This window comes from Varanus komodoensis, unplaced genomic scaffold, assembly GCF_004798865.1.
Source record: "Varanus komodoensis strain SLA01 unplaced genomic scaffold, ASM479886v1 scaffold39, whole genome shotgun sequence".
NCBI lineage: Eukaryota > Metazoa > Chordata > Lepidosauria > Squamata > Varanidae > Varanus > Varanus komodoensis.
The window spans coordinates 5,648,505-5,675,955 of NW_025335922.1; the positions used below are offsets into that span (position 1 = coordinate 5,648,505).

General features: G+C 42.3%; 1 protein-coding gene across 2 annotated transcripts in view; it reads right to left on the bottom strand.

Annotated features, from left to right (window-relative positions):
* Positions 1-1,453: 1,453 nt before the first annotated feature.
* The window catches only part of CHST11 (carbohydrate sulfotransferase 11), a 221,706-nt gene continuing 195,708 nt past the window's right edge, over positions 1,454-27,451 (bottom strand). For both annotated transcript variants that reach the window (XM_044441257.1, XM_044441255.1), the window contains exon 3: positions 1,454-2,699. In XM_044441257.1, the coding sequence (XP_044297192.1) occupies positions 1,845-2,699 (855 nt within the window). In that variant the 3' untranslated portion in view covers positions 1,454-1,844. The remainder of the gene's footprint in view (positions 2,700-27,451) is intronic.

The following is a 27,451-nucleotide window of genomic DNA, read 5'->3' on the forward strand; positions in this document are numbered from 1 at the left end:
TAGCCCTAATAGTACCATTTATAATGGCAACAAATCCATCCAGCTTGATGCCAAACATGGGAATGCCAAGCACAGACAAAAATTCTATGAACCGCATGTCCAGCGAAGTAGAGTTTTGAAGATGTTTCTCTCTACAAAATATATTCACATTTCTTTCAGTCACAGACTTTAAATATTATGCATGCATATTTAAAAAATCAATGCAGGTCTCCTTTCCAAAGCTGAAAGGATAATGGTACAATCATATTGTACTCTTCAAAAGTGATTGTTATCAACGTTACCATAGTACCGGGAGAAAATGGTTCGACAGCACACTATTTGGGCTTGTGTAACTGTTTGAGAACACTCACCTAAGTGAGGGGCCTTCTGTCATTTAATAGCACCCTCTCTGCCATCTACAGACTGGTCCTTCTTATGGAGCAAATTCCAGGGATAGATTGTGGCATGAAGGGTAGAGCATAAGGTTCGCTGTGCTTTACCTCTCCTCACTAGACCTTTGATGGTGCCATCTCCGAAGGCCACAAAGTTCTGAAGAACATGGTATTGTTACAATGTGATTCTGTTGCTCAGAAACATCAGGGGCCAAGAGACAGCACTGGTGCAAGGCAGTGTGAAAATGTCAGGAAACGGGAAAGGTGACGCAAGGCCTCTTGTGGGTACAAGTGTACCCACTAAAGAATAAACACCAACTCTAAGAACAGTGAGGGTTCTCTTGTCCCCAAGATCTCAGGTTCCTAAGGGTGCCACTTCTAAACAACCTGGTACTGCCATCAGTTAAAGCCAAGAGGCCTCAAGTGTGCCTGTTTTATTGGGTGAACTCCAGCAATGAGGTTTCTTCAACTCCCACCATCCGTCACTATTGGACTGATGGGAGTGTAGGCCAAAACATCTGGCAGGCCACAAGTGGCCCATGCCTCCTCCAGTGGGTTTTGGGAGTTGGCTGCTGCACTCTGGAGTCTCTGACATGGGCTGGGCTGGCTGCTTTGAGAGAGGAGTAAAGCTACTCCTTCTTCTCCCCCTGGCCTAGAATGCAGGATGTAGCCGAGTGTGACATGCTAATACATTCACTAAGCCAAAAATCTGTGTCAAGGATGGACCGAAAGTAGATCTCCACATGTTTAGATTTCAACTCCCAGCATGCCTGACCATGAGCCCTGCTGGCAGGGACTTCTAAGAGCTGAAGTCCAAAGGATCCATATGTGGCATGGCACCCCAGTGGATAAATGTTGGGACTTCACCGGGGTGTGATCACTGACAGAGGAGTGTCTTAGGATACAAAGAATCAGGAGGCTTTAAAATACTTCTCAGTTTAGCCATCCTCACCCTGGTTTCTTTGATCTCGCCCCCATCCAGCATTTTTGGATAGATGCAGTATCCATCTCTGGTGAAACATTCATTAATGAAGGGACGTTAGGAACAGAGGCAAACTCCAGCAAGGAGAGCACAGGAAACATTTTTCTTTGTCCATACAGTGTCATATTTCAGCTTCTAACAAGGAATCTATTGTGTTCTTAAATAAGCATAAATAACATGAAGGCTAGGATTGAAGAAGAATGCAAAAGAAAAGAAATTCATCAGGATACAAACAACACTTTTCTTCCCCACATGGCGTAGCACTTACTAGTCACCCCTAGAGCTACAGTCACCACCATTTTCTTACCCTTCAAACAGAGCTGTCCTTTCTTACTGACAATTTAAATAATACATTTCCAACTGTGCTGCTCGCAGCATCATTCAAAAAAAAAATTAACTTACAAAATAACCCCATTCTTCATAAGCAATTGTGACAAATAAAAATCTTAAATAAAATAGGTTTCATATTTCTCTTTCTTTCTCTCCACTCCTCATTCCAACTTCAGATAGCTTGGCACTGAGTAATTGAACATTAAAAAATCAAGTTTGTAGACTTCATACAGCTGTGTTTGATGCTCTGCGCTGATGTTCTGGAAGAACTCTGTGGTCATTTCATCAGTAGTTCTTGTAGACTTTGCATAGGTGGGGAACTTGAGATAGTTTCCTACTCCTGCAAGCTGAAGAACATAGTTGGAATCCTCTTCAAGTGTCTCGTATTTCCCTATGAGGTCATAATGGATGTGGCAAGGATGGCACAGCGAGTAGACAGTTTGCCAGTGTTCATTGAAGGGTTCTTCTCTTTGGGTGTGCGGGTCTATGAGATAAGCCACAAACTCCTCAAATTTCACATCATCACCTTTATGCAGGGCCTCTTGGGTTGCATTTTTCCTTTGGCGTTTCACAATTTTGGTACCGTATCTCTTGTGAAAGGAGGTGTTGTATTTCTGGGTGAATTTGTTTCTATAGGCTGAAACCAGTCTCTCAAAAGGCTCACGGACAAACAGGAATTTCATGTAGTTTTTCAAGCGATGGTTGATCTCTGGGATGCTGTACTGGTTGAGTGTCTTCAAATTGGATGAGATGTGGGCTTTGTTGGCTGGTATCTCCATTGGATCACTGTATTTGCCCCTCCCAGTCAAGACCATCATGACTCTCTTCCAGTTGGTACAGGCCACTTTGGGTACATAGCAATAAATCAATTCATGATCCTCATCAACCACCAAATGTTTGAGGTCATTGGGTGTCAGCACACGGCGCTTTCTGCTGGACATGCTATTGGCTCGGCATGTATCTGTCACTTGATCCCTCCGAATCTGATGAAGAATGGCTGTGCTGGATAGTTCCAACTGTGTAAAGAAAGCACAAATGTAGATGATTCAGGACTATTTGGACACACTCGCTTCCATCTTAGGCAGAAATATGGTACCTACTTCTAGATCTTCTGCACTTACAAATCCCTTTGTTGTGTTATTGACCAGTGGTCCTCTAACACTTTGCAGTGTAAAAACCACTTGATAATGGTGAAATAACTTGAGAATGGCTTTTATTGGAGAACTAGTGACTTGCTCAAGGCCTCCCGTCAACTGGAGCTCTGAACCAGAGTTTTCCATGTCCACACACAACATTACAGCTGCAGAGATCATGCAGAATATCACTGTAATTTCAATGCTAACGATTTACAAAATCATTCCTTCAGCTTTAGGCTGCAATTTCCACTTTGCAACACCACTTCTGCCATTCTGCTTAGGAAATGTAAGAAAATGAGCCTACTCTCTCATTGAATATAACTTTTCAAATGCCGAAATTTACAGCTTCTAAGACAGGAGTGAGGAACTAATTTCAAAGCTCAGAACTGAGACATCGGGGCTGCCTGCCTACAGTAGATGGAGCTACCACCCAAAGTGGGTGGCGATATCAGCACACATGAGCAAAGTTATTGCTGATGTGCATGCCTTCCCATGCGTGTGCACTCTCTCTCTCTCTCTCTCTCTCACACACACACACACCACTCTCAAAAACATACCTACAAAAAGACACACACAATCTGCAGAAATAGTTGTCACTATCACTATGGTTAAAGAATTCAGATGAAGGTAAAAAGGACTTTACTGGTTCCTATATCCCTTAGGACATTTTAGAATGATACACTGATATCATGGTGCCTCATCTGACCCTCTTGTGTTTCTCAGGTGGCTGTGCCCCTTCTCCTGGTAGGCCCCTTTTCCTTCAACCACCCTTCTTTTGGTGGTCTTCTGGATTTTGTGTAGTTCCCTCTTCCCCCTCCAATATGTTGAAAGGACTCTCCTAATGCTTACTTACTAGCAGTTAAGTGACAGTATCTATTGTGGGCCTCACTGCCTTCACCTTTGGCTCTGCTCCCTTTGCCTTCCTTCCTGCCTGGTGCTGGAATGACATCTGTGGAAGCTTTTGCAAAACTGAGTCTGGGTCTCTGGCTCAACCCTCCTGGCTGATATCCTGGAACTAAACCGAACTTCCCATGTAGCTGTTCTGACACGTTAGAACTCTCTTCATTGTATATAGGAAAGGAACCCTTCTGTGCTCCCAAGAACTAATTTTCTATGGAAGTGCAGAAAGCAAGCTGACCTTTACTGCTGAGACACAGCAGGAGGGTCTGAGTTTCAAAAGACTCTGAAAATGAACACAGTGTGTGCTCTTGCAGCCCATGTCTGTCTCGCTCTCAGATTAATCACTTGGTTTTCTTCATTGGTTCTGACCTTGGCAAGTGAAATAAAATGTGTGGATGGAGGGTGAGCGCTCTAAAACACTGCCAGGATGGGACACCATACTCTGGGGTCAGCCAAATTTATTTATTTTTTTATTTATTTATTAAAACATTTTTATGCCGCCCCATTCGCCGAAATCACAGAGAGGTTGGGGGTCTATGGAGCCTTCTAACTGGCAACTTTGGTTGTGCACCATACCACAAACTGTTGCCACATTTGTTGTGAGAAGTCACTGTTTCTTAAGGATTTTGCAGTGAAAACTGTAAGGGTTAGTTACTTTTCAGTAGAGTACTAGGGTTAGGAACATGAACCAGGAACTGAACTGTGGCATCCATGGAATATTTGGGGTTCACAGGCAGTCCCCAAGTTATGAATAACCCATACTTAAGAACAAATAACAATACTTAAGAACAAACTACCCTAAAGCCTATCAGTTTTTAAAAATTACTACAGAAAATCGTCATCACCATAGAGAGGATGTGAGGGGGAGAGGGAAGACCTCCAGCAAATCACCATAAAGAGAAAGGGAAAGGGAAAGAGGGAAGCTTCCAAAGCAGGCCTTCCTGCTCCACCCTTCCAGAGAATAAAATCCCTCCAGCATTTCCTTACTGCAAAGAGGAGGCTCTGGTGATTTGGGGGTTGGTAGAGATATTTGTGGTTTTTTCAGTTTCATGAGGGTCCTGAGCCCTAACCCCTGCAAATGTGGATGGCCAGCTATATGACAACTTACATACAAATCTGACTTAAAGATGAATTTCCATCTTCTTAGGAACGGAAACCCCTTGTAATGTGGACTGCCTGTCCTATTGCTACCTGCCAGTGCCAAGATGTGGGTTACAGTTGTATATATCATGGGTAGGAAGAGAAGGATGAAACCTTTCCTTGCCATCACTGCTGCCAACCCAATTGCCCTGCCCCATGCTTATTATTCCATGAAGGACAGCAAGAGACCATGCCGCATGCTCTGTCAGCCTGAAGCCTCCATGTGCATCGCACTACAGCACCATAGTCCAGACCATCGGGACGACACTCGCTCTGGGGAGGCTGCTGTTCAATAGGCTGCGGGACTGCATGGGCTGATTAAGAGTCACATTGAATCTCACGGCATGAGACGGAATATGCTGGATGTCTGGTGCCTTCTGTGCGGCATGTCTTTCTGGGAAGGACCAGGCGACAAGGGTCATCTAGCAGCCACCGAGATAAGGAGGCTGCTCTGTTGCTAAGAGCAGCCTTTCCCAAGTTGGTGCACTCCGGATGTATCAGTAACAGGAGACAGTTACAGCTTCCCTTTCTCCTGCCCCTTCCTCTGGCTATTTTCTCCTCAGCCCTCTCAGCTGGATCCCTCCCCTGCCCTCTCCTCTCCTCCCCATCCTCCCTGAAAGACTTGCTGCAAAGCCATGCACCAAACTCAGAGCTAACTCCATCACATACAGTTCTTAAATCAGTTAGTCTGCTTTATTGCCTTGGCTGTAAGTGCTTGCACTGTCCACACATGGATAAATGAGGTCTATTGGGAATCTGAGAGATAAAAACAATTTTGGTATGCATGCCTAACACTGGGCAGTCTCTCGAGAACCCCCAGGAACGCATTGCTTCATGTTCTTAGCTGTCTTAACTTTGAAACTCAGAGGAAGAGATTTGTGCTATCCCTTGCCAATGGAATTCGGGTTCTGCAGGTAAATTAACTGGTTGATTGCCAGGATTTTATGCAGCTCCCTGGTAGGGTACCTAATACAGCCCTTCATCAGAACTTCTATTAGGCCAGTGGAAGAGAAGGAAGAAGGCTGGCCTCGGGGAAAATGCACACTTAATCAGAGTGCCTAAATATGATGAAGATCCATTTTAGACATCATAGAAAAGCACAGGGATGACACAGTCTCAAAGATTTGCTTTAGGCAGAGAAACAGGAGAAATATGATTGATTTGGCCTAGGCTGGAGAGGTATCTTGAATGTAGACATTCCAAAGTATGAATGGAGAAAAAGCCCATATTATTGCAATTGCTATTGCGATTGCTACTGTTTCCCATGAGAAAGGAAGAGCCAGAGGACTACAGCTATGATTTCAGGCAAATGGCAGTGTCTGGAATGACCACAGATCAAATAAGGGTCCTAGCTTTGCTATGCACGATGCTGACACTGACTATTGACTATTGCTGCTCATAAGGAAAATATGTCCTGTTATCTCTGGAGCCTGCAGTGGAACCAAAAGCTTGCAGCATTTCCAGCATCTAAGTCAATATACCAGTAATAACAGAGATTCTCATTCTTGCCCTGAAGGCAAGCCTTCATTCAGAAAAAAGAGGTGCAAAAAGTAAATGAATTCTCTGTAGCTTTTAATTTAAAGTTGTTAGCTGTATTGCCCCTAATCAGACACTATACTGAGAAAAGTATGAGAAAAATATTCTTTGCCAGGAGATAATTGCATTCAGGTATCTGGATACTTCCAAGATTTCTCACCATTCTGTATGAAAAAAATGGAAAATGTGACATTTTTCGTGACCTTATTTGCTGTTCTATATTCCAAGACTCATACAATTGTAGACTGGGAAGGGAGAAGGCTTCTGAAAGTCATCCAGTTCAACCTCGTGTTCTACGCTGGGACTTCGAAGCAGGATGCAAATACAGTATCTACAAGGGATGGCCACCCAGATCCCACTTAACTGTCTCCAGTGAAGCACAGTTTGTTCCACTGTGAAATAGCTCTTTCCATTAGAAGTTTCTCCTAATGTCTAACCCAACAGTACTTCCCTGCAATTATCCCCAGTTGGCTCCAGTCCTGCAACAGAGAGCTTGCCAGCTCCATCTTCAGGTACTTGAAGACATCTATCATGACACGTCTCCACAAAGTGCTCCTGTCCAGGTAGAACAAAACCAGCAATTTCAACTGTTTCTCACAGGACATAATCACCAAGCCCACGACTATCCCGGCCATCCACTGCTTTGCCAATAATCATTTCTTAACATCCAGAAAAGCAGAGGTAGTGGTGAAAATCAGATGCGTGATACAAGAAGCAACTGCAAAGCCAAGAGCAAGAAATGACAGGGTCTTACCAGGATTCAAGTCAGGGATGGACAACGTGCAGTCCTTGGGCCAATGTGGCCAACGTGATCCCTGGTTCCCACCTTCCACACCACTGCCACTGAATTCAGTTTGCGCCTGAATTTATGCCACAGAGGAGAAAACGGTCAAATTTAGCTTTAAAAGGATGGTCAAATGACACGCTTTTGCTCAAACCAAATTCAGTGGAAGCCACAGTAATGTGGCCTATGGGAGGGTCCAGAGACCATTTTGACCACCCAGAGACTCAAGGGTTCTACTCTTGCCACTGCTGTTGAATTCAGCAGTGACTCCAAAACATTACTAATTTGCCACTGGGTTTGGTCAGTATAAGCACGGCATCACAGATTTGCGGTCCGTATCAGCTAGGGATGGATTATCATCTCACCTACTATAAAATAAACACAATAAAAATCAAAGTATTTCACAATTCCTCAGATGAATTGACGGGGGCAAATGCCAAATTCACTTTGAATTTCCTCTTAGGAGAAATGTTGATGCTGACTCCAATTGGAACCTTCCTTTTATAGGAAGGAAGTCTGGAGTTTGCACTAGATGTTCCTTTTACATAGGCACAATCTTTCCTTTTTGAGGGCCTACTTAGCAATAGACTCATGATTCAATCACCCAGTTCTTCATGGGTTCAGCAGATGAACAACAAGGTCTTTCCCACCCCCTAAAAGATCCTTTCTCAGCATTTACAAATGTCCCTCAAGATAGAAAAGAGAAATCCCCTTATATTCCTACTGTTTCAGTTGAGGGAGGATTTGCAGGGATGGAACTTTTTATCAGAGGGCACGTCTGCCTTCCCTCCTGCTCAGACTTCCCCATTTCCTCAATAGTTGGGGGGTGAGCAACACATTTCCTAAGCAAATTCATATCTTGTTCCCTCTTGTAATGCCAAGTATGTTGTGGTGGTTTGATCTTAAATGGGGAACTGAGACCCATTCGCTATCTGGGGATAATAGCACATGTAGTCCAACACAGCTGGAGGGCCAGGTTAGGGAAGGCTGCTTAGGGTTGTTCATGATATGCTGCAATTGGTGAAATTTCTTCTCTCCTTAATTTAGGCTCTCATAACATTCTATGCATTTTGCTTGCATAATTTAACTTGAAATAAAATGCCATGGTACATTCCGTAAAGCTGCTGGAATTGAATTTCTGCACTCCACAGGTTCCCTTTTCAGAGCATGCATTTTGCTCATACTGAGGGTTCACTTCACCTTGATCTTGGAAAAGCAGGACTTTTCCATCCCGATTTGTGACCGCCACTCTTGCTGGAGGTAATTGACCTCAGATGCCCTTTATCCACAGCTCCACTGGCAGCTATTTGGAAGATGCCAGCAGTTTTTGATTTACCTCCCTGCTGATGTTCCCTTGCTATAGTAGTAGTAGTAGTAGTAGTAGTAGTAGTAGTAGTAGTAGTAATAATAATAATAATAATAATAATAATAATAATAATAATAATAATAATATCCAGGGATTTTTTTGTTATAGAACGCACCGGAACGGCGGTTCCAGCACCTTTTTTTTCAATGGATTTTACTAAGTGATTTTGAATCGCCTGTCGGTGTAGCAGGTCAGCAGCAAACATCATTAACATAGTGCCTGCGGGCTGCTTTTGTGTCCTGCTGACAGTGAGATAGTGAGGGCGCTGCTCAGCTTGCTGCTCGGCTTGGGATTCGTGTGTGTGGTCGCGCGCTGCTTACTGCCAGCAGCAACCATTATGTTTATGTGTGTGACGTAAGTTCCGGCACCTTTTTTTTTTTTTTTTTTTACAAAAAAAGCACTGATAATATCAACTTAAAAGGTGCAATCCTATGCATGTTAGGACAGGAAAAGTACTACAATTCCCAGAACACCCCAGTCAAACTGTAGGTTCTTTTCATGTGTAAAGAACTATAGGATTACTCCTTAAACCTCCCATTCAATATTAGCAGATGTTAAGGAAAAACAGATTTATGCCACTTTCTCCTCCTCTTAAATCTGAGGCTCTTGCAGTCACACATCTGAATCAAGTAGTGAATACTGGTAAATTCTTACCAAAAACAAACTGAAATAACATATGCAGCAGCTGAATTCAAGGAGCTACATGGTTGAGAACCACATTGTACATGCCCACCATTTAGCTGTTAAAGAGGAGAAACTGCTGTGGCTGTGATGAACATGGCACATTGGGATGTTTTGCAGAAATTTCTGTAAACACTACAGACTCTTCCCCAGAAAGCTGAAGCATCTGCAAAAGCTACGGCCCTCTGCTACTGCTCCAGCCCGACCAGTATTGCCAGAGCAGATGAGATAAATGCACAAAAGTGTTCTGCTTTGCTATGTACATATCACATCAATGTTACCTTCAGAGTCAATAAAGTGTGCAATGCTGAAATTAGTCACAGACTTCTAAATCAGCCTGATGCATAAATATGAAAGTATGTTAAGTGACTGAAACCGCGGGCATGATACAGAAGGAAAATGTTAATGAGATGTTGTGGGACAAAATCATCATTAGATGACTTTTTAGAATATACAACAATGGTGACTGTTTGCTACCCAACTCCACAAGATTTTGAGATGACAACTCATTACCACCACCACTGGATTTGAGCTACATTCAGCAGCTTTTCCAAACGGCAGCCAGTTGCAATTTCCACACATTTAGAGCTTGCATAAGATCAGTCACTATGCTATAAAAGTCAACCCACAATGGGTTCACCACATCACCACTTAGGTAAAACAACGGTCACATGAATCACACTTTTTCAGGAAGCATGTAAAATTAAAACCAGGCGGGGGGCGGGGGGGAGACAAAACCAGGAAACTAGGATGTTTCTTTTTGAAATAATGTCTGGATTGGGTTTTTTGTTTGTTTGTTCTGTTTTCTTGTGCTACTTCCTATGAATATGAACTAACTGGGTGTAGGACACAGGGCACATTATGGTATTTAAGTTTGTTGACATACAGATTAGATTTATAGCTCCCATTGGCAGCAAGGCAAGCTGTTTACCTGTCAGTAATTGCAGCACAGTCTGGGCAATTTTAGTCAGAAATTCAGTCCAGGATTAAACCTGCATTTCCTTTATGCTGCAGATCCTATTCAAAATGCCTCCACTTCACCAACACACACATAAACACTTATTAAAAACAAAACCTCATATAACACTGCAGGCAACAGATTTAACATAGAAATGTTTAGAAATGTTTAGAAATGGCATAGAAATGTTTTAACAAACAAACAAACAAACAAACAAACATCATATGTAACTAGGCCCTGAAATCAAATGGAATCAAATGGAAAGAAAACAAAAGCCCACCTCCCTACGGCGTGTTTTGCATGACATGTTGTGGCTCCCCAAGACTTACTTGATCCCTGGAAGGGGGTGGGGTGGGGAGATACATATTCCAAATGTTGCTTATTGCTGGGGGGGGGAGTGTTAAACAACCCCCAGTGAGCTCAATGTGTTGTACAAAATGGATCATTAGCTATGATTTCAGTTAGACACCATTAAATCACACCTCTTGCTTTAACCTGGAGAAAAGTGGCATTTCTACCTTCAGGAAGCTACCTTCAGTAGCTCTTGTTGAGTGTCCTTTAAGTGTTTATTTTCTTCTGAAAGCTTCTTGTTACTTCCTCTCCCCTCCTTTTCAGCTGCCTCATTATTCTACTTCCAGTTGCAAAGTGTTGCTGTCTGACTGGCATTATAACCCTTTCATCAGCTTGGAACACCTTCCAGGTCCTGTTTCACTCCATTGATCAGCATGAAGATGCCAGCTCTACATGTTTCCATATCCTTGTTAGGTTTCCTGTCCCACCTGGTTCACAAAGAAATCCCAAGCAAAGAAAAAAGCCAGGGAGATCTGAGGCATCTTTGTTGGCTCTCTACCAGCAAGATCTCTGCCTCTTTGCCTCCCCAGGATCGAAATTCTGATGTGCTGGTCCAGTTGTACAAGATTAAATTGTGGACTGGTGTGTTGCTAGACATGGAAAACTTCTGGACCCAGTGCCCTTTGGCACAAATCTTCATCAAATCTGTATATTTATATTTATGCAAATATACTTTATACTTACTTTACTTATTTATTTTATTTGTATACTGTACCATAGCTGAAGTCCTCATATAAATATGCCAATTTATATCCACAAATGCAAATTTGGAAATAAGAATGTAGATTTATTTAAATTTGACAAGAGGCAAAGTTAGCATTAATTTCTCATTCAGATAATGTCAAATAAAATAATTTTTAAAGTTTATTATTTATCACATTCCTATATAGCCAAAGCCCTCCATTAATTTGCTCCACATCAACTCAATTTTTTGTTGTTTTTATAACAATTTTTTTCTGGAGGATATTTGTTTTGGTGGGTGCTGTAGCTTGTGGGGAGGGAACAGTCAACCCTTCCCCCCTCCAGATGCTTGAAAATTACCCCTACCTAACAACTTAGCTAAGAAAAAACCCTTCTGTCAGCAGTAACAGACAGTGTACTACGGAATAGATGTGGGACCATGTGAATTAAGGCTTGGCCACTATAGGTCAAGGACTAGCAATACGTCTGATAGCGGGGCCATCTAAAACCTTGCTTTGCATGCAACTATGGGGCCATCTCATTGTCTGAACAACAGTTTCCAACAGTCTCCAGTGCTACAGTCTGAACTTGGATGTGTCCACCCAAAGCGGCGAAAGAAAACATCCAAAGAAGTCAGCAGAGGGACAGGGAAAAGCATGGCAGCAGCTGCAACGGGGAAGGCACAGGAGACACTAAGCTGGCAAAGGCTCTGTGAATGAAACACATCCCATGGGCTGCTCTCAGAAATAATTCCTGTAGAGTGCCCATGGTTTTGTTTGTTAGTTTTTGTTTAGTAGCAAAGTCGTGCCTGATCCATCACGACCCAATGGACAACATTCCTCCAGGCTCTCCTGGCCTCCACCATCCCTTGGAGTCTACCCAAGCCCACACCGACCACCCCAGCCACCTCAACCTCGGCCGTCCCTTTCTCCTTTTGCCATCAATCGTTCCCAGCATCAGGGTCTTCTCCAGGGAGTCCTTCCTTCTCATTAGGTGGCCAAAGTATTTGAGTTTCATCTTTAGTACCTGGCCTTCTAAACAACACTATGCCAGAATAAGAGGGCAACTCCATCTCTCACATGGCAGATGCTTGTAAGTCTCGAACTGCTGACTTGAGCACATCCAGTGTCAGGGTAATCTTTGACCGTGTGGCATCGTGCACCCTGCAATTTCTCTAGAGGGCTGTTCTCAGGGGAGAAGAGGAAGCTGGGCCCCTGGCTGGATTCAGCACAGGTTTCTGTTCCCAGCCTTCTCCCCTTCCCACCTACAGTATTGTTCTGTTTTAATGGATTGGTGTAAACCACCCAGAGGGCTTTGGCCATGGGACAGTAAAGAAATGAAATACATAAATAAAATGCTCCTGTTCCACCTTCCAAAGCGCAGTTGCAACCTTGGGTGGGCAGGTAGCCAGCATGTTTCTTTCCATGCTAGTTGCATGTGGGTGAGTCAAAGGCTTGGCCTTCGGAGTCCCACCTTGGGTATCACAGGTTCTTGGAGCTGGGGTGCCCAAAGAACCCTGTGTCTCTCAGGCAGGGTTGGGAGTCCACAGAATCACATGGTTAATGTATTAGTCTTTGAGGTGTTATGGAACTCTTTGTTGCTTCTTAAAAACAGGATGATGTGCTATAATAATAATGCAAATTACACTGATGCATTTTTTTGCCGACTGAGAGTTACATGGTCTAGGTTTGGCTTTTTTTTACCTAATACTGTTAGCTCTTCCTTTCCACAGAGCCACCTTCTTACGGGAAAGACTCAGTTTCAGTTTCTCCAGGTCTCTCATTTTTCTAATCAAAATTTGAGAATTGATCCAATCTTACGTTCTGTTCATCCTAAACTCTGAGGTTTTTTTTAAAGTTCATGTGAAAATTCATAAATGATTATATGCACATTTCTCATAATGCATGTATTATTGCCGAGTGTGCCTACATTTGACAAGCCTACATTGTTGCATTTTTAATATCATTTTCTCAAAGAAAGACATTTTTGTATGCATCCTTTGATTGGAAATCCCCATTACAAAATTCAGAGAAGCACGAATTTAGAAAGATCATTGAATTTTGGCTTGCATGGTGGTTTGAAAAGGGGAATTAGGGACATTGGAATGAAAATGCAAGCTGAAAAAATTTCCCCCCATCCCTAGGGAAGGGAGTCATAAAAGAAAAAGAGGTTCATAGTAGACTTTCCTTAGCTTCACAACACAAACTGAACACTTGGTTCAAGCTACTGGTCTGGTCCATTGCTCTTTTTGTTTTCTCCCTTATGAAAGGGATAATCATGAAATGTCCAGCAGAGGCACGCACGCCACTCTTCCTGCCTCCAACACTGGGCTTAATTTTGTTAGCTTCTCCCTGATGGAGGTGGTGAAGGCAGCAACAAGCAAAAGGATGAATATGTGAGACAGCAACTTTAGCCAGCATCTGCTTTACCAGGCTGCTCATTTGACAAATTCAGCTGTGAATTCAGGCACAGCAAAGAGGATGAAAAACACAGAATGAGCCTGGTCTGTTACATGCTTCTACTGGGCTTCATCCTAAACCATTCCAAATTGTTCCAAATTGTCAATAATTGTTCCAAATATTAGTCTTCATTCTAAATTATTCAAAAGTATTTTGTATTTCAGAGCAATTAGGTTGGTTATAATTTAAGCATTTGGCTGCAAACGTGCAGGTAAATGTTTTACTTTGAAAAAGAAGAAACAAAAATGAGACTTGCAGACTTTTAATCATTCCCATGGGGTGGAGAAGCAGGGAGGTGGATTCAAGCTGGTTGTACTTTTACTGCCCAGGACAAAAGCCAACACACATTATTGTGTCTGCATTATTCTTTTGAGTCCTGCTCGCAGTTCCCTCATGGGCAGAACTGGGAACACCCTTTTTGTACAGGTGAAATTAACATCCTGGGGTTGCAACCTCCCCTGTGCTGCTTTTCAATTATGAGGACCGTCAAAATGTACTACTTAGGAGATCCTTTGGCTCCCCTATAATTAAACACATCTGGAACAGGTTTCCATTTTGCATTTTTCCTTTTTTTTTTTTTTACTCTTTTGAGTTTTGTTTCCCTCATAGGAAGGTGCTTGTTTTCTCCATTCAACCAGCAATGCTGATAACATGAAACCAAAATGTAAAAAGGAAGTTTTGTGTGTGTGTGTGTGTGTGTGTGTGTGTGTGTGTGTGTATTTGCTTTTGCATGGCATTAACTATCAGGAATCAATATTTCCAATAGCAGGAAGGGGAGAAACGGGCAGTCAGATGTCTAGCTACCCATATTCATGCACGACCACAAGCATTTTTGCCATGATTTATTCTAACAACTAAAATGTCAGGTTTTTTACATGCCAATAGTTTATAATGCCATATGAAGCTCACTGGGTGACTTTACATCAGTCACTCACTCTCAGCCTAACCTATTTCATAGGGTGTTGTAAGGATAAAATAAAGAGGAGGAAGGCCATGTACGTTTCCTTGGGATCCTCACAAGAGAAAAATTATGGGATGGAAATGTAGTAATAAATAATAATGTGCATTGGATGTGATCCCATGCATGCTGCTTGTGCCTTGGAAGAAAAGGAGCAAGGAAGACTTATGACAGCAAACGAATTTCCATGGAGATCAGTGATGAGGAATCTACCCGTGTTGTTGAGCTCAAACTCCCACCAGCCCCATGGTTAGAGACAAAGTATACTATACTCCAGCAACATTTAGGGGGCCACAGTTCTTCCACCCTTATGAAGCTGATCCATTGTTTTGTTTTATTTCAAACTCCTGCTCAGCTCTCCCTCAGGGCAAGCATGAACTCAGTAACTTCATTTGACTTGCATCTGATTTTTTTTAAGCAAGAAAGACAGACAGACAGGGAAGCAAACATTTGTGGACAGTAGTAAGGCCAAAAAGTTAAACACAAATAAGAGGAACTTGCCCCAGAGCACAAATCTTAGTTGAAGGATTAAGATAATGTCGCTACCACAGCTCTGCTTTAAACCTGATACAAAACATCTGCTCTTGCTTAGGCTATAATCATTTTGGTTCCCTGGCCTCAATCTACAATGGGAATGTGGGGGTGGGGGAGGCATATATGGCACACTAAATTGTCCTGCTTCTGGAAGCAGGGAACCCCTGCCATGAACAGATGAAAGTTCAAAAAGAAGACAGCCGACTGCAAGTTCAAGGAAGGACAAAGGAGATGCTTTCTCCCCACTCTGTGTTAACTTTGATTCCAGCTGCTGTATCTTACGAGCTGCAAGGCATCTCCCTGTTTATGCAAGACATAGCAGGGAGGGCAGCTTGTGGCCCTCCAGATGTTTGACCAGCAAATCCCGTCATCAGCAATATCTACACAGCCAGCTCACCTGATCTGTGCAAACAGCTATTGTTACGGAACAATAAAACAGTTAGTGTTGCTTAAATGCAAATACCTTTGCAGACAAATTAACAGCCAAGTGTCATGTTTGCGTGCTCTAGACAGCACATATACTGAAATTCTGTTACTGGGAAAAAAACTTTTTAGGCACTGTGAATGCAAGATTCCTATGTTGCTGTTGCTCTGGAAAAATACTGCAAGAGGAGAGACAAGCAGCGTTCAGTTTCTGTTGTATGGTAGAGTCATAGGGTGGCCCAAAGAAGCCAGATTAGAGAACTAGTATTAATTCTGAAAAACTGTGCCTGGCTGAGGAATGAGCTCCTAACCACCCAAATTAGTATGTTTGACCAGTGCAAATACTGGCCCTGTGTAGGCATTCGAGAACATAAGAACTGCTGTACTGAATCAAACCAACACTTCTACCACCAGACTTTGGGGTACCACTGAAGGCCATCTTTCCTACACTAGTGCCTTCCACCTGGGTTGCTTGATTGGGTTGTAGTATGTCTCTGTGCCAATGCCTCTTCCCTTCCAAAGGGCGCATTCATGGGCCAATGCCTCTTCTCTTCTGAAGGATGCATTTGTGGGCCAATGCCTCTCCCCCTCTACAAGTGTTCACAATTGTCAAGATAGACAAATGAACTCACAAATGCAATGATCACACTAGACAATGGAAATCACAAACTTTATCCTTCCTAGCTTTTCTGTTGTGAAGCGGTGTTGGGAAGATGCAATCTGAAGCAAAGAAATGGTGGAAAATCCTTCCTAACACTCTCATTCGTCAACTCTTTTTGATGGTTGCACCATACCTCCCTATCTGCTTTAACTCCACCAAGCATCTCAGGTTCCAAAGCAACCTCAGGTGTCTATCAGCATGCCTGCTCATGGAGGTCTTGGGGAGCTCAAGAAAACATTTTCTATGGTGCATCATGTCGCAACTGCAGAATGAGCAACTGGAACTCTCCTGTCATTCGGTCCTGCTATTGCCACACAAGAGGCTCCTCTCCGCTGATTCAGCGTAAGGATAGTGAGAGGTGTTGCACAAGCCCTCTGAGCCGCTGTTTAAGCCTCCACTGCCCAGATGCACATTCTCTCTGCAAAACAGGATGCCTCTGCGAACCCTGAAGTGCTGATGCCTTGTAGCTTCAGAATGCAACTGAGCACGCACTGCATTAGTGATAGAGAAGAATTTGTTTATGTTCACAAACCGTGTATGTCCTGTTCACAAACCCAAACTCTTTACACCAGGAGGAGAGGATGTGTTCTGAAAGGCTAATTCCAGAATCTGTGTTCACATTCTGAAAAAAGTGAATGTTCACACTTAACTCAATGAGGGATAACTGCATGTTTTAATGAGATTTTAAGAAAGTATGCATTTCCCATTCAAAATGCACATTTCTCTCCATTTGAATCAAACACAAAAAGTACAGACAATTTTGAGAATCCAGGTGATAACAAAAACTGCTTGCTTGCCCATCCTGATCCTGCCAGCAGTTGCCACCATAGGCTTTCATGGGTGAGAACACTGTACCAAATGATGCACTGCTCTTCAGAACTTCACCAAGGCAAAGACAGACTGGCTTCCTTGACCAATCTGAATAAAGTACATCAATAGATTTCACCCAGATTTGATGGAAATATATCATGTGTGATAGTTTTCAGCACTTTTTACTTGCTTTTTCAGTGCCATTTTCCTCTTTTGGACTAGTCTGAAATGTGGCATGCTAGTAGAATTTAATAAGCAGAAAATTGAATTTGCAACAGTGCTTTGCTGATGATGTTTATATTAGGGGACTTTGTCCATTGCAGCTTTTATTTTGAGTTTTATGAGAACCACCCATAGTGCTCCATATGGGTTTAAATATAAGTCATATGGATGACTCTTATAAAGCTCAAAAATAAAGCTGCAATGGATGAGGAGCCCCACTGAAACAGGATTCGGCAACCTCCCCTGCTCAAGGGGTATTCCTAAGCTCATTTAATAAATGTAACCCTTGGTACTGACCTCTTTCGGAAAACTGTTCTACTATGCAAAGCATTTGTTTTTTTTTTTTCCTGATAATTTCCAACAAAATTTATTCAAACATTAAGCTCCCTGCTCCTCATCTTGAAGGCTCGCACCCTTGCATCTGCGGCCTGATTAAAGCGCATCAGACTCACTGACCTGCCAAATCCAACCACTGAATTACTACCCATTTATGGCACACATGACATTTCTGCTAATGCAGAATTTGGCAACATGTTCAGACGAGTTACAGCACAAATTGCTCATGAACAAGCAGGCAGCAATTAGTCCGAATATTCTGTGTGCATATAAAATAATGCCATTTGCATACAACTCCTATTAACATGGCAGATGTACAGCTGGATCCATGGCGCTTCATTCACACCAAGTAAGCTACCCTTCCCGGAATGTGGAAACATTGAGCTCCCTTCGAAAGAAAAGAAAACTTGATACAGGGGTTCAGCAACCTGGATTGACATGAAACTGTAACAGAGTTGAACATTAAAAGAAAACTAGTTTCTGCTCTTTTAGAATTTTCTGCTATTGCAGGCCTACTATTTCCCAGTGAAACCATAAAACAGGGGCATTTATTTTAGAAGACATTTTGACACACCTCACTCAAAGGCTGTGTGCTGCCAAAGCCAGTATTAATACAGCTCAAAATAGCATTTGAGGATTTTGGCTGCCGACTCACACAAATTGCCAGCACCAGATTTTTCTCAGTGGTGCTACAACTTCAGCCAATTACTCCCTGAAGTGTTTAAATATGTTCTTAACCTGAGGACATGTCTCAGGCAATAACAAAACACAGCAGCACAAAACATCTCATGCACGTCGCATATTCAAACATAGCCAGATGAAAAGTGTTAATTCTACAGCTACAGATTACTTGATTAAAGGTGCGGTTCTAATTTGTTTAAAATTACTCTAACGACAGAAGCCCCTGAAGGTGGCATGCAAGATAAAAACCATATAAAGGAGATACAATAAAAAGGCAATACTGGCAAAAAAAGAGAAGTCACCAGACAGTGTATTTAATAGCAGCTTCTATTAAAGTCCTCCACAGCACTCAAGCACTTGAGCATATGTTCAATTTTTTTAAAGGACCCACTGATGCCCAGGAGTGGCTTAAAAGGCTTGGCTTAACTTACAATGAAGACGCAAGAGTAGTTCCCAAGGTAGCTAGTGAACAAAGAAAATTCAGGGGTAGGCTGGTGCATGATAAAATGAAAAGAACAGGTCAGGAAGAAATGAGAGATGTTATACACACAGAAAGAGTCAAATATGAGCTGAGCGGGCTTTTTCTTTTGAAAGAGTATGAGCTTCCAACAGAACTGAGTGACATCCGATATGACAGGGGTGAGAGCATAAAGGGAAGTTCAAAAGCCCACAAGGAACATGAACCCTGTTGAGTGACAGGAAGGGATATTTGGGGAACTTAATATTTATGATATGTCATCTTATTCAAAGAAGAGATGACATAAACATATGCAAGGAAGTGTCATTTTAGTGAAGGTAGACATGCAAAGCAGCTGCTCAGTCTTGTTCCAGGAAGGACCTAGTTTTCCTTGGAGAAGGGTCTTGTTTGAAGAACAGTGCCAAAATACAGCATGCGGAAGATATGCTGCTTGTCATGGTGAAACGGTAGAGGGAAGGCTTGGTGGGTACTCCCTGGTTATGAAAAGCTGGGGAAGGCTAGCCAGGATCACACCCTCTCTGCTGTGCTTCCACCTTTTTATTCAAGCAGCTCTTTGGAACGTGAGTTGCATGGGCTGCATGTATTTATTCCTTACTGATGTATTTTAATTGTGTTTAAATACATTTGTGCTATTGTTTTAATCAAGTTTTATTTCTTATTGCAAGTTAACTGGAGCACCTTTTTCTTGCCTGAAAGATGGGATTAAAAGCAAATCATTTGATAAAATAAAATGAATATAATAATCTTGTGCATACACATGCTGAAATCAGCAACAAGATTCCCATGCACATCCTTTACGCAGAAGATTTTGGTGTCCCCACATTCAGTTTACATGGGTAGGGGTTCAGGCACAGGTTCATTTCCTCTTCAGCACAAACAGGGCCAAAGAAGGTGGAGCTCGGTACTATAGAGAAGAACGACTGCATGTCAAAATAGCATTCCCCTCCGACACTAGATGTGAGAATGGCATTTGAGAAAGTGTGGGAATGCCATTTGGAAGTGATTGCCAGAGGACAGAAAGAGCTGCTTATAACTCTAGGACAACTGCTCCATCAAGCCAAGTATCAGCCAGTGGTCTTTCCCTTCACCTGCTACCTGCCTCTTTTAACAGCTGATGATGGGGCTGGAACCTGGGAAGCTCCTGCATACAAAGCACATGCCCTGCCCTTAAGCCAAGGTCATTCCCATGGGAGAAGCAGCATAAAACTCTGGGGTACGGCCTATTGGTTGTTGAGACCAAAATATTAGTTCAGCTCCCTGCTTCCTTGTGTCTTGCTTGGAGGCAAAGTAGGAACTGGAAAAGAAAAAAGGTGAGCCAATGCTGCTAGAAAGAGCAAAGCTGATGCTGAGTGCACAAGAGGATGCACTGGATACACTGCATTAAAAACCACAGTAACCTCTCCTTCTATCTCAGAAATGGATTGAACAATTTTCAAGAAGGGGAGAAATGATTCTGGCACTTAATAATAAAGCTTCTAATGAGTTTCCTAGTAAGTCCACAACCTGTGCTAAGCTCCTGAAGAAGTCTCTCTCTTCATCCCACCCTCCTGGTGAAATGAATTATAAATTATTCTGCATCTCATCCAGCTGAAAGGAGTGCTCGGGAAGCAAAGTTTTAGAGTGGTTCCAGTTCATTGCATATTCCTGTTAATTGGATTCAGCTACATGCTGCAATCTGGCTTACCTATCATAATTGTCCAGGACCCAATCCACAAACACAGCAAAGAAGGTAATTTTAACAGTAACGTCCTGAGTCTCACTATCTTGCATACAGCTGCCCAGGTGTAGCCGGGCCAGCTGGGTATTACACACCTGTACATGGGCCTTCTGTCACTCCATAGGACGGTTTCTACACCTCTCAGGTCAGCAGGAAGCAGAGCAGAGATCAAAAATTGATTGGACAGCAGGTGACACCTGCATGATATTTATTTATGAAATATTGATAAGCCATCAAGTAGTTCAGATAGACTCTCTCTGTGGTGTGCAACAACAAAATTACAACTAAACTATTAATACAATCATTAAAATATAAATAACATATTACTATTTATAATATAATCATTCAAAAATCATGTCCAGGTAAGACAGGCAACCTAGTTTACTAAAATTACAATAAAATGAATAAACATCTAAAAATCCATTATTAAAATCCTTTATAAAAAATATTCAAATAGGTGAAAAAGAGATGTTTTGTCTGGTGCCAGAGTTGGTGCCAGGTGAACTTCTCTGGGGAGCCTTTTCCACAGGTATAAGCAGAATTTCTTGTTTTCTTGTAACTGGAATTTTCAGCTAAGTATTTTATATTATTCAGATATTAAAGGTAATTAAGCTTAGATAATGGTGAGACAGCTCATATGGAAATTGAGCCATTCTACTCTTGCATATCAATTTTAATATATGCAAATTTAATATATGCAAGATGTATACACATATTTTTGGGTAGGGACATATGAACTGTAATTCAACAGAATGTATGGAAGTAGTAGTAGTAGTAGTAGTAGTAGTAATAATAATAATAATAATAATAATAATAATAGTAGTAGTAGTTAATGGAACCATATTTTGCTTGTGCATCATGAAAAGAGTCCCAATCTAAAGATTTTCTTGGATTGTGGTGGGCATTCTCATATGTTAGCCTATAATTTGCATCAGCCTTAGCCAGAGGATCATGGGAATCACAAGTTAAGGCATCTGGGGGATCACAGGTGTTCCACCCATGAGTTACATGGTACACAGTGACTTCAAAATTTGATAGGATATTCTAGGTCAGCGTCTTTGGATGTTGTATAAAAGTTGTGAGATTCCCTGTTTGTAACCAGAATTATACCTGCTTAATGAGACAAAGCTATCCATTTCTACAATTATCAAATAGTTACTAAAATGCTAGAAATAACCGAATTGACCAATTGTTGGACTTCCATCTGCTAAAGAAACAGACTGGCAATATTGACTGATTTCTTCTCCTCCTCTTACAGAAAGACTGGATGTTTGTGTATTTGTGTAATAATTGACTGCACCTCATATACAGGGCTTTTTTTAATTGATTGGAGCCCCCTGGGAACCTTCCCTGGTACAAACAGTAAACACCTTGTTCATGATTCCTGGACAAATTTGATTTGAAGGAAACATGGTAGATTTTCTGCTGTTCTCTAGCCTACGTCACCTGAACAAAGAGACTCCAGGCAAGGAATGGCCAAAAGACAATATACTGAGAAGGGGAACTATGCTCAGCTACCACTCCATGAGATCAAGACAAAGTAAACCATCTCCCCACTGGTCCACGCAGTCCTTATCGCTGATGCTATAGGCTGGCTGTAGCAGGAATGCAGGAAGAAGAAATACTTGAGCTCAGTGAGGTTCTCCATTTCCCATCTTGATGTGCATATTGCCTCACTTTGCTTTTGAACACAATCATCTTTCTTGCATTTGCTCTCAAAGATGAATAATACAGTTTTGGACACAGCAATGCACATCTTCCCACACCCCACAGGTCAGTGGAAATGTGAGTTTGTGGCAAGGGTGGGAATATGCAATTTTGGAAGTGTGCAGTTGCACAAGTGTGGATTCTTGGAAGCGTGCTCTTTCCAACAGGAATGCAAAACTTCCTGAGGATTAGACTCCTGTTCATAACATGTTTGGGGTGGTGAATGGGACATGGAACAAGAACACATTTCTTGCACCTGAGAGTGGTACCTGAAAGAATCAGAGGACAACTCACAGATGACTGGCCCATTAGCTGTTCCATCTGGAAAGCCTTTATTGATTTATTTATAACGACATTTATAGACCACTCTATAGTGGAATTTAAGTGATTCCAAAGAGATGAACAAAGAAGAATAAAACAGTCTGTTAAAACAGAACCAGTGTTAAAACATTGTTGAAAACAACCCATAGAGCTTTGGCTATTGAGCAGTACAGAAATGAAGCTAATGAAGCAGAAGCAGAAGATGATGACGACAGTGGCTGATTACTTCAGGAAGGTTTCCTGAAATATAGCCCATTTTGAGAGGCACTGAAAACAATACCTTATTACTACTTGCCTGATCTCCAGAGGCACCGAGTTCCACAGAAATGGAGCTGCAACACTGAATCCCTTCCTTAGGTGAATTCCAAATGGGCCCTGGTTTCCCATGAAACCACCAGAAGAAAGTCCTCCAGCCACCTCAGTGAGCAGATGGATTATTAAGGGAGAAGGGGCCCCAAGTGTCATGGCCCAGTTGTTTAGCGCTTTCCCCACTAGTACACAAACCTGAAACTAGCCTGGTGTTGTGAGCTGGGGGTCCTTCCTTCGCACACTCAAAGCCTCAGACCTTTCCTGCAAAGCATTCCTTATTGACCGAAGTGTTTTCCAGAAGCACAAGCACCCAGAATAAATCTCTGAGCTAGCATGGAGCAGTTCATCGAACCCAAGCTAGTATTTACTTCTAGATACTCTCCTTGTCAGCATGTTTGGGGCCCATCCTTTTGGGATGGGCCTTTTGGAGGTAAACATAGCTCTGTGCACACTGATCCTCCAACTGGACTGCGTTCCTCTGCCAATGTCATGTCATGGGGTTGAGCACTGTACCCACCTCATCCATCTCTGAGAAAATCCCCTGTTCCAAGCCCTCCCCTGCTAATTGTACAGCTTGGTTATTCTCAAAGGCCGCCTAAGCACCAGGGGAATCTGGCCTTGAGACAGGCACTGCCACTTCTCTCCTTTCAACATCTGGAACTGGCCCACATTCTGCCCCCCTCCAATTTCCAATCAGCAGGTCTTGAGAATGTGCACCAAGAGCAACTGTCTTTTTCACTCCCAACACCTGGTAGCAAATACACAGCCAGCTGCAGTTCACACAGTAGAAGATTGGCACTTGCAGTTCACAACAGTAAAGGAGCTGTACTAGCTCTCTCATCTGGAGCAAACTTGTGGGCACCTCACATTGAACGCATTGCAGTAAACGAGTCTTTCGGTTACTAGGGCCAGTACCACTGTGGCAAAGAATCCCACCCAGGAAAGGTCCCAGCTAACAAACCAGTTGAAGCAAGGAAAGGCCACTATGTTCACTTGGTATTACAGCAATTATAATGGAACTAGGAGCATCCCCCATATGACCACCCGGTTCTATTCTTGTGCTGAAGACTCTTCTAGGCACAGCTGTCTCCATGCAACTTTCCTGATGCAAAAAAAGATGGCTTTATTATCCCCCTGGAGAGCCCTTTTGACCACAGTAGGAGGTATGGCATTCACTGATCCCCTAACTAGCTCCTGCTGCAGCCGAGCGATCCTCTGACAGCTTCTAGTTGTTTAGAGATCCTGGCAGAGAGGATATTACCGAAAATGACTAGCAGAAGCTGGTGGGAAGGAAGACTCTATCAAATCTTCACACAAAGCCAAATAATGAAATACCCCAGCACCACCTCTTCCCAACACACACACATATACAGAAAGATGCATAAACCTGTCAGAATTCAAATAGGTCAATAGCATTTGGTTTTTATGGAGGCTTTTAAAAACTCAACAGCGAAGGGCAGACAGGAGGGGGCAGACAGATGGTGCATAGCTGTACAAAGGCTCAGAACTGCTAGGCTTTGCTGGTGCTCTAAGAAACAAAGTTGTTTGCAAGGACCCTTAAGCAGACACAGGAACTATTCAACAAACAATTAGTAGCTGCTCAGGTCTGAAGTGCCATGTTGCAGTTGGGGGCCATTTTGTGAAAAGGTTCTTGATTACTCACAACTCACTGGATAAGTTCTTTCATTTCCTCTGTATTCTTCTCTGTTCCCTTGCATTTACCTACAGTTTTCATAAAGCTGTAAATTTGTAGTGCCATAAACCTAGTCTTGCATGTGTACATGGAGACAGAAAGAGTAAAATCCAATCCTATTTAAAGTAGAGCCACTGAAATGAAGATTTACATTATGCTGGCGGACATGTAATTTTTCAGGTGTTTGCTGGTGCTCTTTATTTGGGTTGATTTTTGTTTTGCTTTTTAGTGTACTTGTTATGCTTCTTTTTATGCTATGCGAGTAATAGTGGAAAAGGCAGAGAATAAATGCTTTATATCAGAGTGCAGAAGGCAGAAGTCTATTTGAAGAAGCTTTCAGGGACTACATTGCAATAGTGGATATTTCCAAATACAAAAAGGCAGAGTCCAAACCAAAAAGACCAGCATATTTTGACTTAAGAATCTTATATCCAGGAGCTGAGCCTTAAGGGGAAGCATTTCAACCTCTCAGAATTGAGTGGGGGCCTGCACAAATCAATGGTAGTTGAGAAGAAATGGGAAAGACAAGGGAAGTGAGTATGTCTTTCTGCGAACGCTGCAGGGCTAGATTTAGTCCTCAGGTTGCACAAGAGTTCTGCACCCTTGTTTGAAATAAAATAAACAGGCCTCCTGTGTCAGCCTGGCCTAGACTGCCGATATGGCTTCTTGAGCTGCCCGTGACCATATGTTGCCCAGTCAGTGGCCGCAGGTGACTTGAAATTCAGTTTGGATGCAGGGCTGCTAAGCCAGAGCAGCCAGTTGGGAAGCAAAGCCAGATTCCAAATGATATACAGGGAAAATGGGGCCATGGAAGACTCAACCCCTTTGATAGGAAACAAAATTCTGCAGTGGGAAATATATGGATCTGAATCAGCCCCCACCCCAGAGAAGTGGCAACAAAAGAGAATGAAAATTCATTAGACTGTTTACCCTGTTGCCTACCCCAACTAGCAGCCGTTTTCTCTGTGATTCCAGATTGTTTGGTTCCACTGCCACTGAACTGAATCCGTCTTGTAAATAAGAATGAGGCAGATACCAGCTCCATGATGTCTACGTTGCCATAACAATAAAAAAATGACAAGCAACATTTCACGGTTTTCATATACTTCACTTCACATTCATGCAGCCCAGTAAGGCACTTTCCCCCTGGCATGGAAAGAGTTTCTGCACGCTTCTTTTTTTGTTTGCATTTTGAAGCACTTAACACAGATTCTCTGAATTAACTCAAATATCACTACAGTCAAGGCCTCAATCCTTTGAATGAATATTCAGTGAATTAGTGAACCGAATAAAGAGCAGCATTAATGGAACTCCCAGGAAAAGCAAACCCAGAGGTTAGGTCGTATTACGCAGGAAATGTGGCATTATCTACAGTGCTTGCATTGCAAAGGAGTAATTTATTTGGATTGAAATGCATCCGACTCAAAACAAGAAATGTGAGTGTTGCTATTATAACTCCCTGGAGCCAAAAAGCCAAATCACAATCTAAATGGTTAGAGATAATGTCAGATACTCACACTTCAATTTTAAACTCCAGCTTCAGCACCAAACATTCACAGACAATCAGCAAAGATACATCTGGGTTATTTTATATCAAATCAGCTTGGCTTTAGTTTTCAAAGTCATCATTGCTGTCATTACCATCAGGATTTGCCATTTATGCTTTTTATCATATTGTTCAACCAGTGGGTTACATGCAAACGGGAAAAGCACAGACCCAAGCAGGATGGACCTGACTGGGCTTTGTAGTTGCCATTTTCTGAGTTATTGCAGCCTCTTCCATTTTTGCAAATCACTCACTTCAGCAATTTGCTAGCCATTTTCAGCACACTATTTGAAATAAAATGTAGTTCTATTTTAATAATAAAATAAATGATGGTGCCTGCCTGACTGCTCCAGCCTCCTGAGCAATCATGCCAAGCCTTTTTTAATATTAGCATTTATCATCATCATCATCATCATCATCATCATCATCATCATCATCATCATATGTATTGATGTATTTTGGACTGCCTTTCATCGCTGTGGATACCAGTGCTGCATATGATGAAAACTGCCATACCTTATGCAATAAAATCCATAAACCCCTAAATGGAAGCAATTACGACAAACACCACATCAGAACAGCCATTTCAAACACTCAGCAGTGTTTGAACATTCAACAGGCAAATGAAAAGACTTGGACCTGATGCCAGAAAGAGTATGAGTCCCATTTACACAGGAGGGAAGGGGAGCGTATTCCATGATTATTAAAATGAAATTCACCTAGACATGGTCATTCATGATGGACTCTTTCATGCACATTACACAGGACAAATCCAGTGATGCTCAGAATTAGCAAGCAAATCTTGCTACATCAAGTACCTTCAGGCAATGCCTGGAGAAGAATGAATTATTCTGTTTTCCCTCAAAGTAAAAGAGGCTGACTTAAAAAAAGAAAAAGCAGCAAGTAATTTAGGGTGGCAATGTGTCCTACTTTACAAAGGACAGTCCCTGAGTCTGGATACCTGCCAGAAGGTAGTAGTTTGTTGGAAGGTGGCCTCTGTTTGATACACTGTCCAGTCCAACACTGGTTTAAAGTTAAACCAGAAAGGGAAAGTGTTGGTGATTTGAAGTTGTCCTGCAATAGTCCCTGGACAGCAGCCTTCTGAGCAGGCACACTGCTCACTATGTCTTGTAGTTCCATTTAAATAATAGCCATACATTCAAACCTCAACTTTCATGGGTCTAACTTTCACAGATTTAATTATTTGCAAGTTTGCCATCAAAAATTAAATGCATTTTTTATTTTTGTTAGTTTTGTGGCCTACTGCAGCCTTCGGCCTACTACTCCACAGTCAGCCATGTGGGGAATGCCCCTCTTCCCAGCCACTGCTGCAGCTGGCCCAGTGTGTGTGTGTGTGTGTGTGTGTGTGTGTGTGTGTGT